Source organism: Scomber scombrus, chromosome 14 (assembly GCF_963691925.1).
Source record: "Scomber scombrus chromosome 14, fScoSco1.1, whole genome shotgun sequence".
NCBI classification, from domain to species: Eukaryota; Metazoa; Chordata; class Actinopteri; order Scombriformes; family Scombridae; genus Scomber; species Scomber scombrus.
The window spans coordinates 10,487,631-10,506,625 of record NC_084983.1 but is presented as its reverse complement, the minus strand read 5'-3'; the positions used below and the strand labels follow the sequence as shown (position 1 = coordinate 10,506,625).

Below are 18,995 nucleotides of genomic sequence, written 5' to 3'. Positions count from 1 at the left end.
GATGTGGTGCATTGGCTTTTCTCTCTCACTGCAACACTTTTGTTTACACTAGCAGGAAAATAAACACAAATAAAGGCAGCCCACTCCCTCTCTCTGAAACAGGTGCAGCACATTACCTGATATGCAGATCATCACTGTTTGTACATCTTTCAAAAGAACAAGATAAATTAGAGTAATATTAAAGTTCATTTGAGAAATACTGTACCCCTCTGCCCTGGGCCAGCTTTGTCTTATTAATTAACACTTAGACTTGCTCCTTCTCTTATCTGTTATGTGACAGTGATATATACGGCTCCCAAGATATCAAAATGGAAAAGATAGAGAACCTGATATACATTTTCTTTTAAATGCTGATAATAAATCAATTGGAATCAATTTTGAGGTAAAAAAAATCCTCAAAATCTGATGTAAAATCATCATCAGTTAACAAATTAGCAGACAGAGGCTGCACAGTGGGCATCACCAATCAGACTTGGTTCATTTTCTCGAGCTTAAGATGCAGCCCTGGCAGCTGCAGATCAATGGGATAAAATGAATTCTTAAAATGAGCAGCATTTCCATTTAAATTATACATCCATTTGTGATATTTGTATCAATAGATTTGAATTTTATAGCAGTTTGACTTCAAATGAAGGTAGCTTCTTCTTTAAAAAAAAAAAAAAAAAAGACTATATCTGATATACACTTCTTTCATTTTGTTTTACTGATGTTACTGCAGACAGTCAACTGAACAGCTACTGCCTTCAACCAAGCTGCAAAGTCTAATTTTTCCAACTTGTGGTCTGCGATGGGACAGATGTGGTTAAAAGCTTTATAGCTTACACCAAATGGGCCTTGTAATAAAAGTGAGCCATCACTCAGTCAAGTTTGATACACTGCAAGTTTTTGGGCAATTTAGACTGGCAATGTGCCCGGCAACAAGAAAGGAAAAACACTGGCTGGGTAAAATATTTTTTCCAATTAAATGCCTACGATAACTCAGCAGCTGAGTGACATCTTCAAAAATCAACATGTTTTATGGCCGTAACATTTTATTCTAACACAATTTTGCAGCAGCAGCCAGATGTTGATGCATCACAGTGGTGGCTGGGTCTCATGGGTTTCCTGAAGCCTTTAAATCAGTATGACAGACTTTGATGGCAGGTAAAACATATTAGAATGATTGTTATAATCATGTTTCACTCTCCCCATTACCATCTCTACACCTTCATCATTGACAGGCACACAAGTCAACACCAATTCACCACTAATAAAAATCTCTGGGACAGCATCTTATTGATTGGGTTCTGGTAGCCGGAGGGGCCCCTCGTCATGAAAGCATTGGAGAAGCCCCTACTATGTCAGACAGAAGCAGTGCTGGACTCCCAATGCCCTTGCAATTCGACTGGTGTGGATTTAAGCCATTTTAGTGGACCCCCCCCCCCCCCCCCCCCCCCGCCAAAATCCGCCTAATTTAGCAATGCAATAAAGAGGAGGAGGGATTGATGCGGAGAAAACTACCTTACAGAAAACATGCAGGTAGCACTCCACATAATGATCACTGCTTTATAAATTAATGAAATGATTCCGACCCACAGAGGAAAAACCAAGCCACAGCCCAGATAGCATCGACAAACTGCTGTAGTGTGTGTGTGTGTGTGTGTGTGTGTGTGTGTGTGTGTGTGTGCACGCGCGCTGCCTCACGTTGTGACAGTGAAGCTTGTTTAATCTAGGTCTAGGACGGTGTAATATTGGATAAAATGGGGGTAAAAATTAACGAGCCAACAACTGCTCCAACACGGTCTATCATTGAGAAGTAGCTCGAGATTAAATAATCAGCCCAGATGTTTGTGATCAATCTGAACAAGGATTCGTCCCACGGATATATATATATATATATTTTAAACAGAATCATTAGGTTAACTCACCTGCTTTTACAGAAGCTGATACGCGCTCCATCTCGAGATTTCCTCCATACCATGCCCGTCTGTTTCGCAAAAAGACAACGGACCGCGGCTGAAATATCTCCCAGTTTCAGCATCAAACACACAGATCTTCACTCTTATCTCCTGCTTTTGCACGGTCTGCGTGCTTTGCGCATTCACGACGCCAAGGTCAGGAGCGCCAACGGTTTTAATGGAGCGCCCACCATAGAGATCTCTCTACGGCGCCCACTGCCAGCGCGTTACTAGGCAACCACCGGGATACGCCAGTGCATTAAATTCACCCTCTAACAACCGACAAAATCCCAATTTAGAAACCATTAACTAACCACCTTAAACCTCGGACAGCACTCACGTACTCACACGCTTTGTGCTCCGGCAAAAACCCACACCTTTTTTACTAGATAAACAAGAAGCGTGCAGGCCTGCGTGGAGAGAAGATGTGCGGGTTGTTCAGAGCGAATACATTACATTTCATTGGCATATAAGCCTTTTAGCAAATTTGTGACAGACATGGCAAAATGGGATATAGGAAGATTAAAGAAAAGCACCAAAAAGAAACTGGAAACTATCCTCCAATATGTTTTCCCTTAGGATGTGTAATATGTTGGTTTAAATTCAATTCCTAATAAACCACCTTGTAGCCTAATGAAAAAATGAATTTACTAATCAAACCTCATCACTATGAGAAGTGTTTCTAAAAACAAACAAACTGAACAACTCAGTGCTGAAGAGCCTTGCAAATTAATGACAGCGCTGAGACATCAGGCCTGCACTCTTGTTTAATGCCAGATTGGATGGGTAATGCTTAGAGTCTGAACCCATTAAGACACAATAGAAACCTCGTTTACAACTGTTGTGAGGCAAAATGACCACAGGTGGCAGGTAATTAGTGGAAGACAGGGAAGTGAAAGTTACTTCTTTTCATGTTTCATTTTGAAAATTACTGGTGTTTTTGTGTTGTTTCTGGTGCTTCTTGAACTCATTGCCTGCTGGCTGCTATAAATATTGCTTACGTGTTCATTTTAAATATTTTTAATTTAGAGATTTAAGCTTATTTTGGCTATTCCACCCCAAATGGAATCTGCTTTGACCATACACTAGAACTCCACTAACAGAAATGAAATCCAGACAGTTGCTGACAAAGCAAACATTTTCCCCACATATCGTTTTTTTCCACAATGCCCAGTGGCCATAGCTGTGATCTGGGCATGTTGAGAGCAGAGGGATTGCTTCTAAAGTCCTTGGGAGAGATGCTGTCTCTTGATGTCTGTTTAAAGCTGTGTTACCAAAGCAGAGAAAAGGTTTTTTACAGTAGAAAATGGCCTGCATAGATTCCTGCGGATGCTTATGCAGTGCACAATATCTAGTTTATATATCTATTTCTATTTCTATACTGCAGGTCACCACTATGCAGATATGAAAATGCAGACTTTCTGAAGAGGACATTTTTTCTGCACTGGACTTATCAGCATTACCCTTGCATGTGAAAAGTCCAACAAGTACACTCTGAAAGGAAGACATTTTAATTAAGGACCCAATTTCCACTCCAGATATGTGCAGTCATGGATAGTTTCTCCACATGAACTCTAAGTGTGGGCTGAATCAGCTTGATTGGGAAGAAAGATGAAACAGCTTCCGTGCCCATGATTGTGCTAGAGAGCATCCGTTATCCTTCAGTGTTTTCTTTAATAATACAAAGATTCACATCAAGGGTTGGTGGGCATTCAGGGCATTGCTGAAGGACACCTCAGCAGCATCTGACATGGGTCTCTGAACTCTCTGCCAGTTTACAGTCCTCAGCATAGCTTATAAAATAGGAGGTCCTGTGGCAAGCGAGCTCTTGTACTCAGAGAACTGTTGCTATGGTGCCTCAGGCATCAAAAGGCATATTCATGTCAGTCTTTCAGGCACCATATACTTAATTTCTGCATATATTTGCACCAGTACGTCACAAAACCCAGTGTTTTCAGCCTGGGATCAGCCTATCAAGGCCCCAACCAGCCTGCCCTGGTGAGTCCACATGACAATAATCCAATATTGTGTTTTTTCAAGCTGAGCCTGACTGGGCCCCATGGTTGCAGGCCTTGGCCACCAGACATTCGCCCACAAGATCCCCTGCGGGCCTGGCAGGAAGAAAGAGCATCAGTGGGGCAAACTCAACTGTGAACAACTACCAACAGGGCCTATGTGGTCACAACTGAGTGACCAAAAGATTAAGATCGAGGTCACGAGAGGCTGAATTCAGCTGCCTCCATAGGGTGTCTGGGCTCACCCTAAGGGTTTTAGTAAGAACCTCAGACATATGAAAGGTACTCAGCTTAGGTGGTTTGTGCATCTGATAAGCATGCCTCCCTGTGGATGTTCATCCAACTGGGAGGAGATCCTGGGGAAGACCCAGAACACAGTTAAGGGATTACATACCCCATCTGCCCTGAAAACTCCTCAAGATAACCCACGAGGAGCTGGAAGACGTAACTGAAGAGATGGACAGCTGTGCTACCTTGCTGCTGTCGTTGCACCCTAATCCCAGATCAATTTGCCATATTAAACCTTTTTGGCGAAAATTCATAAACCTGCTACAGTCTGCTGTCTGGCTTTTAAAAATACTCCTCTCAGCTCAGCTGTCATGTCTGTGTTTCAAGCACTATAGTCGGCGAACATCCACCTTCATTATGTCTTAAGTATCCTCAAGGAGATATAGCATTTTAATTCAGCCCTCTGTCTAATAAGGGTCAGTATTGTCTTTGCTTTCTGGATTCCCAGTGGCCCTTTCCCACCCCTATTTTCCTCTGCTTTGTTCTTCAGGACCTACTGCAGTGTCTGTCGAGTACTGAGACGTTACAACACCAGCATGCCCAAATAATACACTGCACTAATAGTGTTCTCCTCAAACAGCACTACTTTCACTACAAAATGGATATGATACAAGATTCAAAGTCTTTCATGCTGTCCTGGCTTCTCTCCTCTTTCTTGGCAGTTTACCCATATTTCTATACATTTTTGTCTTTTGTTGTTGATCCATCTTACTTTTACTTCCTTTCAGTTAATTTACTTGTATGTTATTGTATTGTCAATATCAGGTTGTATTGTTATATTATTTGATTATTAATGTAAATGAAACAAAATAAAATGTATCTGTGTTCCTTGAATACACCATAAATAGATTACATTAGATTATATGAAACTTTAATGAACCCCAGGGGAAAGTGGGTCATGGTAGCTGTAGAGATATACTGTAGATAGGAAAAGAGCAAACAGAAATGGTTGCTGAAGACACTAGATGAAAAAACACCACAGGATATATGAATAAAATGTGGTGGTTATAGTGAATATTGCACCCTGAATATACAGCTAGTTGTATAATAAGTGATGGAGATAGTCATTAATTTGATGGTGAGCGCAAGTTTTTAGGTTATAGATGCAGTGAATACAAAATGTGTATCACTGCAGACGGAGGATAGTGAGTACACAGAAATCTGTAAAAATATGCAAATGTATGATGTAAATTATTCATATGCTGATAATTTTACAGTTGGAGGTAACACATTTATAGATGCACCTCATGCCAAAAATTTAGCTAAAAAATCAATTTATTACCAAACCATTCGATTCTGCATTTACTTGCTACTCTTAGGGGTGTGCTTGTTCCCTTTTCTGTGGGAAAAGATATCATATGGAAATAGTCGGTCAGACAGATCCTGAGCAAAGAAGGAAAGGTCTAGTTTATTAATTCATTAGATGCATTTCCACCGAGCCCCTTTTCAACTCATCGTCACAATGATATCTCTATCTGAATGAAAATACCTGATGGAATGACCTTAAAAGGAATACAGTGGTGCATGCCCCATGATTTCACATATATATAAATACATCTCATGTGAATACTCCTGTGGACCAGAACTGTAATTGCACACACTAAGGGACAGGGAGGCAGAAATAATGATTTTCACATGATGTATGCTGCTATCCCCACTGTGATTTCCCAACCAGTGTTCATTATCAGTACCTTACAGCTTATAATGCTTTGTAATTTACCCTGCACTGAAGTATAACCTGTGATAAGGATCCCCTGAGGAGTTTTAGAGCCCTTGTATCATTTACCTCCTGTCATACAATACTGTATGCCAATCAAACTCACAGTTCCACCTATGTGTAACAAAAAAGGATGGGTACTGGATCCGTCCCAGGTAAACTCTGCACCAATGTAGTCACTTAGCTTGGGCCAATGCAGGGTTTTCTCTCAGGAAGGAGACGATAAATGGGGCAGCATGATACAGAAGGAAGTCCACCCTGCGAGACCTGACTCAGGGTAAATGACTAACAATTTTACTTTCAGGTTTCTTCCACTCTCCCGTGATGCACCGCGCTGTTGTAATTTGTTGTGTATGTATATTAAACTCATAAACATGAATATTAGCCAGGTTGTATTGACTACAGCAGACCTTTAACTAATTTAACCCACGTTTAGTTTGTTCATAAAAAGTTGGCTTACAAACGTAGCTCAGGCGGAGAGTTTACCGTTGTTAACTTGTAACTAAGGCAACGACGCATTACGTCAGTCGCGGGAGAATAAACGCTACAAGAGCAACACGACAGCAACCGGGGGACTGTTTGCTTTCCTGTTCAGTTTATAATTTCCAGTGATATGTAAATGACATGGAGGGACATAACTTTGGAAACGACAGGCTAATCGTACCCACTGACTTCACATCACAGCCGGTTTCAAGTAAGTCGCTTTTCCCAGCCGCATTGTGTTGAAGCTGACATTTGCTTGTCAGTGAAAACAAACGTTAGCTAGCCTTCAGTGTAGCTTGTGTTACATTAACACAATAACTGAACTGAGCTATTCCGCGTCTTTCTGCTCTGCTGTTTACTGATTATTGTCAAGCAGAATAGGCTGTTTTAAAGAGAAGGAAGTTGTCATGTTAATCTTGGTAAATTTCTTTAAAGTTCATTGTCAAAAGGCTTGGGATAGCAGAAATATGACAGTAACCTATATTGCTGACAACGCTGGTGTTAGCTTCCGATTCGGGGTTAAGTTAAGGCAAACACAAGAGGCTGATACTCTATTTTAGCACCTCATACACTTGTGGAAAAGTGTTGAACATCGTATAAAAAGATATAACACGGTGAAACCCTCTTTCAGATTTCTCAAATGGCAATTTCACCGCTATTTCTCCATTCAGATAAGTTATTTTTTCTGTTTTCACGAAGAGAATAAAGGCTTACCCTAACCCTAACCCAATTAGAAACTGTTTTTAATGATTGTTTAGTGTCTCCCCGTCAATCTAGTCTGTAGTATAGTAGTTTTTTGGGAAAACGATTGAAATTGCCTGTTTGTCTGCTTTCATAAAGGTTTCACAAATCTGAAAGTGGGTTTGAACGCATTTAGGCTTTTGCTACCATGTCTAACACTTTTTCACAAGTGGAAGTGTTGCAAAAACTAAGAAACAGCTGCTGATTATCATTATTTATGTTTCCCTTAACTTTCTCCTGAATCCTAAGCTGTGAATTGGAAGCTAACTTCAGCATAATACATTGGTGTAGGTCTTGACTGCTTAACGTGTACATACTCACTTACGTCATTTTATGTTATGCAGGGAATATCCAGGATGGCCTGGTGCCCCCATCGCATTTTGCATCAAGTGCCCAGCCTGTTGGAGCACACAGAGGCATCCAAGTCTCAGGGACCCCACCATCCATCTCCTGGATAAACCCAAAGGTATCATCAGCACAATCAGGGGATCCCAGTTCTGCCAACCCATGGCTGGTCATCACTCAGGCCCAGCAAGAAATACTGGAGCTGAGGAAGGAAAATCAAAGGATGAGGATAATGCAAAGAGACACCGTGAGAGGAAGAACCCCTGTGGATCACCCATCAGACTTTGGGGCAAGGTATCCCACAATATGTTTTATATGGTTAGGTATACCATTATTATGTGTAAGTTGGGTGCCATATTGGAAATGCGTATATATATATATAATATTTCTTCTTTTTCAAACACAGATCTACAGAGAAAAGTGAGCAGTGGTCCAGATGGGAGTCAGAGTGGCGTCTTGAGGCAGAAAAGCACAAGGCTGAAGCTGACAGGTTGAAGGGGCAGGTGGAGGCCCTAAAGGAGACTGCAGGGAGATTCAGGGAAAAGATGAGAGACAAAGACAGCACCTTGAACAGGTAGAGGATATGCTTATGTAGCAAAGCAGTGGTTTTCTTGTACTGTAGCTGATGATGCTTGGCAATGTAGTCCTTTTATTGTTGAGTCTGGTATTCTCTGTGTAACTACACATTTTAGAAATCAGTGATGAATAACCTTAACCTTTGTACAATAGACAGGGCCATGATTTGGAAGCAATGCGTGAGGAGCTTTGTAAGGCAAAGTCTGAACTCGGCCAAGTCAGAGAGGAGCTCACTCGCAGCAGCAGACAGAAGGAGGAAATAAGCTCAGAGGTGGTGTTGTTTACTGAAAAAACATTTCATTTTGACATTACTGTTGACTAAGATCGCTAGAGAGTTGCTGACATTATATAACTTAGTTTGACAGCTTGTAGCCTGATGTTTTTAGTATAGTCTTGTAGTCTTAATAATTTATTTTCACCTGGCAATTTTAATTCAACAACAAATTTGCTTACTTTCATATATAAGTATTCTTCTGTGTTTCATGTTTCAAGTTGTGTTCAACATCATTTCTGTCTTGCAGCATGAAAGACTAAAGAAAGAGTCTGGTGAGGAACTTACAAAGATGAGGAGAGCTGTAGAGAGGAGCAAAGAGGAAGCCCGGGAGCTTGCTCTAAAGGCTGAGATGAGCAGGCTACAAGCAGAGGAAGAGGCCAAAAAACATACTCTTAGAGTGTCAAAGCAACTGGCGGAAATGGAGAAGCAGCATGAGAGAGAGGTATGTGGCAAAACAGCAAGGGAATTGATACCATCCTACATTTTACACGATTTTAGAGAAAACAGTGATTTCAGTGACCTCCATTCAGCTAATGGCCCTGCAGCCCAAGCCCCCTCGCATTAGCGACTGCCCACCCTGCTGAAATGTCCCTGAGCTTTTCTTTACTCTGACCCTCTTTAGGAGGGTGAAAGGAAGATTTATACTACAGTGTTACATCATTATTTGTATCTATCTTAAAATTTCCATTGTTTGCCTTGTTTCACTTTCAGGTGCAACAGTTAAATGCTTCCCAATGTGCAGAGTTGGGCGCAGCAAGAAAAACAAACAGTGAACTACAGGACAGACTTCAAGCAACGACCTCAGAATTGCTGCAGCTTAGAAGCAGTCTGATGGAGGTATCTACTGAGAGAAACGGGCTAAAAGAACATTTAAGGTGCCACATTCAATAAAACTAAATAGACTTTCATTTTGTAGTCAGAGTCACTGATTAAAAAAAACTACTTTCTTTATTTTTTTATGTGTATCATATTTCAGACAAATGGGACAAGCTTTTGAGACACAATCGGCAACTCTGCACAGCCTCAGAAATTACATCGGCCAGCTCACCCCCGAGAAAGGAGAGAAGGAACAATTAAATGAAACTGTCGAGGTGGAGACAATATAAACTGTATTGATTGCAATCAGCCTACTGTAAAGTAATTGCACAGGAAAACACATTTAAATGTTTTTTTTTTTCAGTAGGTTGCTGAAAGAATTGTGGAGGAAATGAGTGATACATTTGCATATTATACTAATTCATTTTATTATGTGTACTTTTTTCATTACAATCTTGCACATTTTGTAGAGGCTGAAGAAGGAGAAAGCGGCTCTTCAGATGACAGCAGAGCTTTTGACAGTCAGACTTACCTCCATGAACGAGATACTCGCCCTCCAAGAAGAAAACATGGTGAAGATGGTAAATGTTTTTGGTTTATTGAGAATTCAAATCAGCAACTACGGTTACAGTCAACATCAAGGATACTCAAAAAACTGTCAGAAAAGCCACAAGTCAAATCATAAATCTTTAAATAGGTCAATCAAATGGATACAAGCCTTGGCTGAGAGCATACGTTGAGCAGTACCACTGCTGTTTGCAGACTGAGCCACTGCTTTCCTCTGTATATGTCTGTGCCAACCAAGTACTGTAATTACCTATCACAGTGTGCTGTTGGCTTTAGGCTGTAAAGTTTTCAAGGGTGGTCCTATCTCAGAAGTCTGGAAAAATGGTCTGAAGAGATGTGGATGACATTCATGCCAACCATTTTCCAAAGCAGATCACAGGGTTTTAGATTGATAATGGAAGACAGGACTACAGAGCCCTGCAGGGAGTGATTCAGGTAGCAGAGCACTTTACTAGATGTACTCCATCCCAGTTTTGAGTGTATACAGTTTGACTCTGGTGCTGTGTGTGACAAATATAACCTTTCTCTTAACCTTTGTACCAGGTTTTGATTTCCATTCATGTTATTGTGGAATGAATTCCAACTGCCAACTTGCAGAAACTTGAAAGTTTAGGATTGTTAATTCATCACAGTAAACAACGTGTATTCTGTATAGTTTTTTTTGGACGTTACATGTTTGTTGTGATATACTTCATACTATATGTAATATACTTGTGGGAGAAAAAGAAAAATCATTCATCATTTTTTAAAAAGTGCATGTTTAAATAGACCTCAACAGACCCACTTGTGAAAAATGGATCTGAAGGCCTCCATGTGCTTCACCTCTGGAGAGAGAAAGTCTTCAAGTTATGTGTCCAGCTTCGTTCAAAGGACATTGAACTACGAGGAGAGAAGGATAAACTTCTGTCAAAAGTATGAAAACAGTCGTCTTCTAGTACACCACAGTACAATCATTTCCAACGTGTTTGAAACAGTGTTTGAAATGGGGTCCTGTATTATGCTGCATTTCAGGTCAGATTCATAGAGCAGCAGTTCCAGCAAGAGCAGCACCAGGCAAGTGTACTCCAACACAGTCTACATGACAGGATAGCTGAGCTGGACCTGGAGAGAGTTGAGAAGGAGGTTAGTAACAGAGCAAGTGATGTGACTGTCTGAAATTCTAATGATGCACAATGAATTTGGGGGCGATTAGAAAATTGATAAATGCTTGCATTTTTTACCACAAGTAAAAGAATATATGAACATTTTGCAAGGTTCCAGTAGCAGGGTTGAGGTTTTCAGAACAGCAGCTGGGCATGAAGACCAGTACCACATTATTTGGATGTGTGTTTTTCTTCCCAGACATTGAAACAGGACATTGCCCAGGCTCACAGGGAAAACTCACAGCTGAAGTCACAGAGTCACAAAGCAGAGACTGAACTCAAAACCATAACAGAAGCAGTGCATAGGTAAAACACGTTTATTTGAACTCAGTGTTGTCAATGTTAAAGTTTCACTATAGTTAATGCCATATTCTCATGTGTATCTGCTGTGCCTCACAGGTTCAGTCTGGCATTTGAAAGCAAAGTGGGGGATGTGGACGCAGCTCAAACAAGGCTCAACACTTTTACCCAGAGGCTAACCTTCGCTAAAAGACGAGTGGACACCATCCATGGTGCAGTTAATGAGCTGATAGCAATTCTTCAATTCAAATTGCATATATCTCATATATAAAGGATGTCTCAATGTTTTCTGCTTTACAGGTTTGATCATGAGGAGGCAGGCTCTGCAGAAAGTTCAGCAGGCCAGTAAACAGACAGAACATGCTGCTGACAGGTATTTGTGAACGTCAATAGTTATTCTGATCCACAGTACCAACAAACCCATCTCTTATCTTTAGGCTGCGACCAGCAGATACAATGTGTTTATTTGTTAAATTATGTAAATAATGTGTCACTGGTCAGATAAGCAGTCGACTGATTGGTATAAATGCAGCCCATTTACCATGTTGTATTGATTAAGTATAATCTTGATTTATACAGTGTCCAAATAAAAGCAGAAAATGAAAATGACATCTTGTCAGCATATCACAATATGTCATTTATATGCAAAGTCAGTACTTCTTAAGGGGTTATTAGTCTTCTTGGAAATAACACATGATTTGTGGCAGGTTTGTTTTGTTATACACGTAATGCTGTTGCATCTCCACCTCTGGTTGACTTTCTGCAACTTTGTTTGCTCTGCCATCTTGTTTATGTTCCCTGCAGCATCAGAAACCTGCAGACAGAGCTGAGTCTGGTGTGTGAAGAGAGGGACAACGTAACACAGGAACTCAAAAGAACCCCGGAGCTCATTGAGAAAGCGTTGGCTGATCTGAAAGAACAATGTGAGCATCTTCACAACTCTCAACACCTCATTAAAATTCATGATCTGTTTGCATCCATGTTTTGCCGATGTATGTGTCTCAGTTTACCTTTTGGACGTGTCCTCAGATGAGAGCAGACTGAGGCAGCAGCAGGAGGAGCTGCAGCAGAGCTGTGTCGAAGTCCAGCAGGCTGTGGCTGGCCAAGAGGAGGCCCAGCATAGCCTGCAGCAGACCCAGGCCCAGCTGGACGAGAGCAAGGTCAACCTGGACAAACTCCAATCTGAACTGCTAAGCCAGCAGGAGCACAGCGAGCAGGGTGAGGCAGCAGTAACCTAAAGCTGCACGACTGTTTTTCAGCCTTCAGAGAGAGCAGACTGAGCACCATGCTCTTTTTCAGAAGTGTCCTTCATCACAGTCTTCACATATTCACACCTAGGATCAGTTTGCCACTTCAGTCTGCTCTGTAGCTTTACTGGAGCATTTGGGGATTAAATGACATGCTCAAGAGCACCTTGACTGTAGTTGTTCATGGACAGTGTTACTCAGTTTTCCCCAATCAGTTTTTCCCAGCTGGTTCAAGGATTCAACCTGGCCACCTTTAAATCTTCTAAGCTTTAAACCTGCAATAACTGATTTTTTTTGGCCACTTGCGAGTTTCGTAAACTTGCAATATCATGACCTTTTTAAATTGATATGGCGAAGTTATTTTAGAGTTCTTTAGATGGAAACAGCTGAAAGCATTGGAAAGCATTGACATGAGAGAGTGAACCAAAACAGCAAAGTTGCAGCCACAAAACCAAAACAATGATAAACTACAGAGTCAGGAGTTAATTCTTTGTGGATCCATCACAACAAGGGAACGCTTTCACATATAAGTAGTCACTTGATGCATTGTTAATATAAAGATATTGATTATAGCCACCTTAATGGTGCAGACATTAAATAAAACACTAAAATAAATAAAACACTGTTGGATGTGATTTCTTTGAAATGCATCACTGTATATTTCTGTGCCTTTATTGAAATAAAAGCTTTGCTAGTTTTTGCCACCAGCTATAATTTCTAAAATTAAATAGAATTGATATTTTGTCAGAACTTAAGGCTTCTGCTACCTTGCTGTTTGTCAGTCTTTTATGCATTACCATGGACACAAAGCAAAAATAGATAACTCTGAAATTGATTCAAACATCTGCTCGTTTGTGGAGGTTTCGCTATCTATGAGAATAAGCTAAAAGATTTGATCAAATCCAGTTTATCCCCTTAGGTCCATACAAATACACAATTAAAGAGTCATTGTTTCCCTTTGTGTGAGATTCTGTACTGAGGGATGATGTATCTGTTATTCCCCTTAGCCCTGCAGGAGAGAGTGTCTGAGATCGAAGACTGCTGTGCTGAGAAGCTGAGACAGATGGAGATTCAAGTCAATATGGCCAGGAAGGAGCACACCAAAGCAGGTAGCAGGATTAACATCATGCTACCTCAGCCCACAACAGCTTAACATGGGGGCTGAAGTCATATCTGTAAGGCCGACTGTGATCTAATATGATGGGAATTGTTTGCACAGTATATAACAGCATGTCCCTGCGGCTTTTGATATGTCTGTATTGTCTCTTGCAGTTATGACTTTGCGGCAGTTTGAGAGAGAGACGGCGAAGAAACAGAGCCAAATGACCCAGCATTTGCAGAGTGAACACACAAAGAGGGACGTCCAGTATAAACAACAGAAGGAGACGGACAGGGACAAAAACCCTCTGCTGGTAACATTATTTAAAGGAAAAGTCAGTTGTGGAATATTTTGTTTCTGTCTTCATTGCTGTTGATGACCTCCTCTGACCTGAATTTGTTCCAGGCATCTGAGAGAGGGCTCATGAGTGAGTTTACAAGAGCTTGCACACCAGCTCTACAAAACTCTACTGCTCCCTGGGAACAACGAGAAAAACCTGCAGATAGAAGTCGCTCTGCAGAAGCAATAATCCAACTACCTGCAGACAGTAAGTAGCTTCCTGTTCTTGAGTCTTAACAGTTACACAGATATGATTGATCTGACCAATGATCTGTCTGTATCCTGTTAGTGAGACTCTTTTCCGTTTTGGAGGAGCTCCACACTCTCAGTGCTGCAGTGGCGAACAGCTCTGAGGACTCTGCAGAAGAGGAGGGGCAGCATGAAAGGCGTGGGACCATCCACAGCTGATACCTGGAGCCAGTGAACACACATTTAATTTGTATGACAGGTGGGCAGTTTTGATGCTTTGGGAGACAAAAAATGCAATTACTGGAGACAAATAACAGGAAAACATGGATATCACGTTGTTACTGGGTGTATAACTAGAACAAAAGCTACGATAACTAAATGTAACAAAAATATAAATAGAGGTTTTATACATTTATTTTAATATATCTTCTGCATCTACCTCCAAGATGATTTTTGTTGTGAAGATATATCCGCAAAAACTACAGATAAAATAACAGGATTAAAAATAACTTGTCAATGGAAAATAACTGGACACATGGTGACAACCTCATTAAATGTAAATATTTAACTAGACTTGTCAGTTTCAGTGAGCTTTTTATTCATTGGCAAAGAGAAGCTGGACGGATACAAATACAGCTGACATAGTACTCGTTTAAAAGTTCATGTGATGATCCAAGTGGGTTTTTTTTATTATGCAGTCTTATTTTCATTGTGACTTAATAAAGTATTTTTGTATTGCAAGTTCTATGGTGTCATACGACATGTTTTTAACAGTATTTTGGGTAATGATGATGAAGAAAGTTATAATTTGATCATGGCATCACTTCAGCTCACAGCTAATGGTCAGTAGTGAGGTCAAAACTCATATAAAACATTAAAGCAAGTTTTTAAATAAGTTAGAAATTAATTTTTGCATTAAGAATTTAAAATATACACAATCTTTTCAGGGCTGTAGAGCTGCTGCGATTATTCAGTTTGCGAATGTTTTAGTTTTTTTAGGAAGACTTATATATGATTTCATATTGAAAAAGATCTATATTTTCAATTTGAAGTTCCTCTATAGAGGTCAATTTTAAAATGACTTTGCAATCATAGGATGGACGCTGATAAACATTATGATGAACCATATAATTGGGCTATTTGTCATGTTGTCATGATTGCTAATACATTTTGCAATAGTTCAAAAGTTGCAAGCCTCTAGGTAAAAGCATCTCATTGAGAACGGAGTGAAAATACTAATAAAGCCGAGACTTTCCTACTCCATTTTCTAAGAGCATCAAAAATCATTTGCAGGGACACACTGGTTACTGGCGAGGTGATTCATCTTGCAGAGCAGAAAACGAATGCATCAAATTAAATTTTTTAAAAGAATATTATTGGATTTCACTAGTGCACTCCTGCTTATTTCTGGTGCCTCAGAGTCTGCAGAACAACACATAAAGTATGAGGACATTTTAGTATCTAAGGATTAATATAAAAAACAACTAGTGTAACTTACACAGTGAAGTAAATGTGTATATTGTTTAAACTTACATGTATTGTGATGAATAATTTTAAAGGAACATGCCACCAATTTAATATTCCATCTTTGACCGTCTGCCTTTTCATGTGCTGTACTTTGGATCTTATTATATATTAACATCATACATTAATATGAGAAGCAGCTTTTTATCAATATCTCTGTAATATTAATAACTGAGTCATGATAGCAAATGTACAAGTGGGCCCACTTGAGTGTAACACAAAGGCAGCTGAAAGCAAATGTCTCTCATGCAGTTTAAGTCCAGCAGAGGGTAGTGTTGTCAAAGCTTAGAACAGCACAGACAGTGATGTCCACCATTATTTTAAGCTAACCTCTGTGATGTGCAGTTTCCTCATAATAATATAATGATTAGATAATAAAGAACAATATTATTTCTATTAGTTATACAAGTGTTTTTTGCTTGCAGCTTTAAGTTGGGCAGTGAGTGTAGGAGGATAAGCAATCAACCAACTATCAGTACTTCATTAAAAAAAAAAAAAAATCAAATGTAAAGGAAACTTTTCCATCAGCATTTCATGCCACCCGTGCTGTGTTCTGTTTCTGCACCAATGGCAAATTAAAACCTTTTAAACAACATGACAACTGGATTCTGGTGATAAACGTTCAACGTGATGCAAAATTGTTCTGTTCCATGTTACTATATACAACCTGAAAAAAATGCATTTTATACATCTTTATTGTCTCAGCAGTGTGGAAAGAGTTGCACAGCAGCCAGACAACACTGTAGTAAACTTGTAAATAATTCAGTAGAGCATTGCACTCCACACAAGACATGAAATAAACGAGGTAATAAAAAAACAATCAATAAGCTCCTAGTGGATTTTTATTAACAATTCAGAATTAATGGCATGTAAAATAAGTGTCCCAAACAAACAAGTGCCAACCAAATGTGTGTTATTTTTTTTCAATGTGTCTGTACCAATCGTGTTGTGTGCGTGTATGTATGAACCGTCCTCCCTGTGGTTCTGACGCTGATACTGTGCTGTCAGAGTGCAGCGTGTCAAACCACAACATCTGCTGTCATCGGCCCCGCCTGTCATCAAGCGTCTGCATCAAGCCTCGGTAAAAACATTCTGGTGTAAACAAAATGCCCCAACCTGCAGGTTCGTGCTACTGTTTGGATGTTGCGGAAATAATTTTGCCCTTCCAATGAACTGTAATAATTTATTATTTATTAAATTGTTATTAATAGCCTTATTACTGCTATAGCCTGGGTCAAATATGTATGACAATGCAAACATGGAAACCAATTCCTTCAAATACTTTGAGATTAGAAACATAGCTGCGTATTATGCACCACACTGACAAATGTACGCCAGTGGACAGGTTTAAAACATCATGGTTCATCAAGGTTGTTTTCCTTCTTTGCTGTCACGTTTTCTATCTTTGCTCATCACAAGTCCTTGCAGATAAAAGCAGACACAAGTCTTCTGCACTGCCAACTGACCACCAGACTCAAACCTCACACGTCTGAAGTGTTGTGCAAATCCTCCGCCTGCAATACATTCTGTCACACTTTGTCAAATGTCCCCAAAGTCAGGTCCTCTTGGGGCTAGTCCTCATTCAAGTTTGCTGCAGCCAGTGACTGGAATACGCTATAAAAATCCTTAAAACTGGTCAGTTTTTACCATCTATTTTCTCTCAAGGACATAGCTGTCTCTAAAACATATTATTAAAACCATCAAGTTTTTAATATCCCAGTAGTTTCCTTTGTAATTAGCTGCCTGGAGTATTACATAATTTATAAAATGCTTGATTAGAGGATTAGAAGCTACAAATGCCATCATATTCTCAGTTGTTGGATGAAGATAAAACTTTTGGAAATTAATTTTAAACTTTTTTCAAACAAATTTGTCTAATACACTCATGCGGTCTAGTCCATATCTTTGCAAAGTCCTCGCAGGCTGGAGGTCAGAGCAAAGTTGGAGCTGCGTGTGATGTTGATGTGATCCAGTAAGTCAGGGGTGTCAACCACCAGTGCGGCATGCTGCATCAGAGCATGGCGAATGGTTGTGCACTGCTGTGGCAGGCCATGCTACAGGCTAAAACAGCAGCCAAGGAGGAGCAGTGCGACGACAGTCAGCCAAGTAACCCTATTTATAGATGCATGCAATGTGGGGCATTGTTTGAGGGGGTTGAAGTGGACTGAACTGTCCAATCTTCAAACTACAGAAATGCTTTATGCTGTTTTCCTGCAGTGGGCTTCAATGAGGCAGAAATCTGGTTAACTTTTTTTAGTGTCTGTTTTGCAGCAGGCTAAGCTGCAGGCTTGACCTCTGAACCTTGTCAAAAATAGATGATAAAAGCACTTTTGTATACAGATTTTTTAGAGTTTTGTTCATCTATCGTAGAAGAAAAACTGATATAAAATTGTATATTATGTTTCTACCCCTAATACATTATAATATACAGTACCCAGTATGTGTTTCCACACACAAAATTCAGTTTATTTTAACATTTCATATCAATAAAAAGTGCTTGAAGCCAACCTCTTTCCCAGAAAACTGATAGTGATATTGATGAAATAGCTGACATATGTCATCATCCACGCATGGTGAAGTTTCCACCTGTGCCATTCATTCACCTCCATTGGAGCTGTAATTGATGTTCCCCTTTGGGATGATCAATGTAATTTGGAACGCAGTGGTGAGATGTTGGTGGTGTTTACAAGACGCATGAATGAATGCACAAATGTTGCAACTGATGCTGCTTACCTTTTGCTGTTGATACAATGCAATGAAGGCATAGTTATGAGCATGTCATTAATTGTCAAGAGTAACACCTGCACAGTGACCCCAGTCCACCAGTTTTCGTAAAACCCTTAGCCCCTGAAGTTCTAATAAATGCCTTAAATCCACTTGTACATGTGTAATGAAAAGAGTGAAACTAGTGTAAATATAAAATGCATCAGTGCAGGTTCCAACCAGCATCATATTTTGCCCCTAACTCATCAGACATGAGTATCTTAATATCTCCATTAGTGTCACAGAAGTCTCCTGTTCACCATTTTGGTTTTGGCATTAGATACACTTACTTGTATTGCAAACCTCACAGAGCATCTGATATGCATTTAAAAAAACATCAGAGGTCCTGTTTATTTTACATCAATGTGAAACACTAAACAATGTGTTGGCACTAAACATTCAAACAGTGCTTGTGCTGTTAGATGAGATTGCAAGCAATTTAGACCACCATCAAATTCTCACTGGCCCAACTTGCATAAGCACGAGTGTGAAAACTGCAGCAGTGAAAATTTCAATTATCACATTATATATCCTGCTGAGCGTGTTGGCTAAAGTTTGCTCCGTAGTTTTAGAGGTAATGGGAATGAGAAGTCTAACGTTAGCTCTCTCCTTTAAAACATCTGCTGTTGAGAT

General features: G+C 40.0%; 1 protein-coding gene across 1 annotated transcript; it reads left to right on the top strand.

The window, feature by feature from the left end:
• The first annotated feature begins 6,516 nt into the window (after positions 1-6,516).
• Positions 6,517-14,767, top strand: cchcr1 (coiled-coil alpha-helical rod protein 1). Its single transcript, XM_062433469.1, has 19 exons — positions 6,517-6,651; positions 7,526-7,820; positions 7,933-8,100; positions 8,256-8,373; positions 8,624-8,818; positions 9,088-9,251; positions 9,353-9,467; positions 9,663-9,773; positions 10,528-10,671; positions 10,771-10,881; positions 11,101-11,207; positions 11,301-11,413; positions 11,502-11,574; positions 12,006-12,124; positions 12,231-12,419; positions 13,456-13,557; positions 13,721-13,860; positions 13,953-14,094; positions 14,176-14,767. The coding sequence occupies exons 1-19, from the start codon at positions 6,582-6,584 to the stop codon at positions 14,292-14,294; spliced, it is 2,595 nt and encodes an 864-aa protein (XP_062289453.1). The 5' UTR covers positions 6,517-6,581; the 3' UTR covers positions 14,295-14,767.
• Positions 14,768-18,995: the final 4,228 nt, after the last annotated feature.

Bases quoted from the DNA above. Each gene is read 5' to 3' on its own strand.
- cchcr1 (XM_062433469.1), top strand. From the start codon at position 6,582: ATGGAGGGACATAACTTTGGAAACGACAGGCTAATCGTACCCACTGAC. The intron at 8,101-8,255 runs GTAGAGGATATG...TTTGTACAATAG, and splicing joins AAAGACAGCACCTTGAACAG to ACAGGGCCATGATTTGGAAG. The intron at 14,095-14,175 runs GTAAGTAGCTTC...GTATCCTGTTAG, and splicing joins AATCCAACTACCTGCAGACA to TGAGACTCTTTTCCGTTTTG.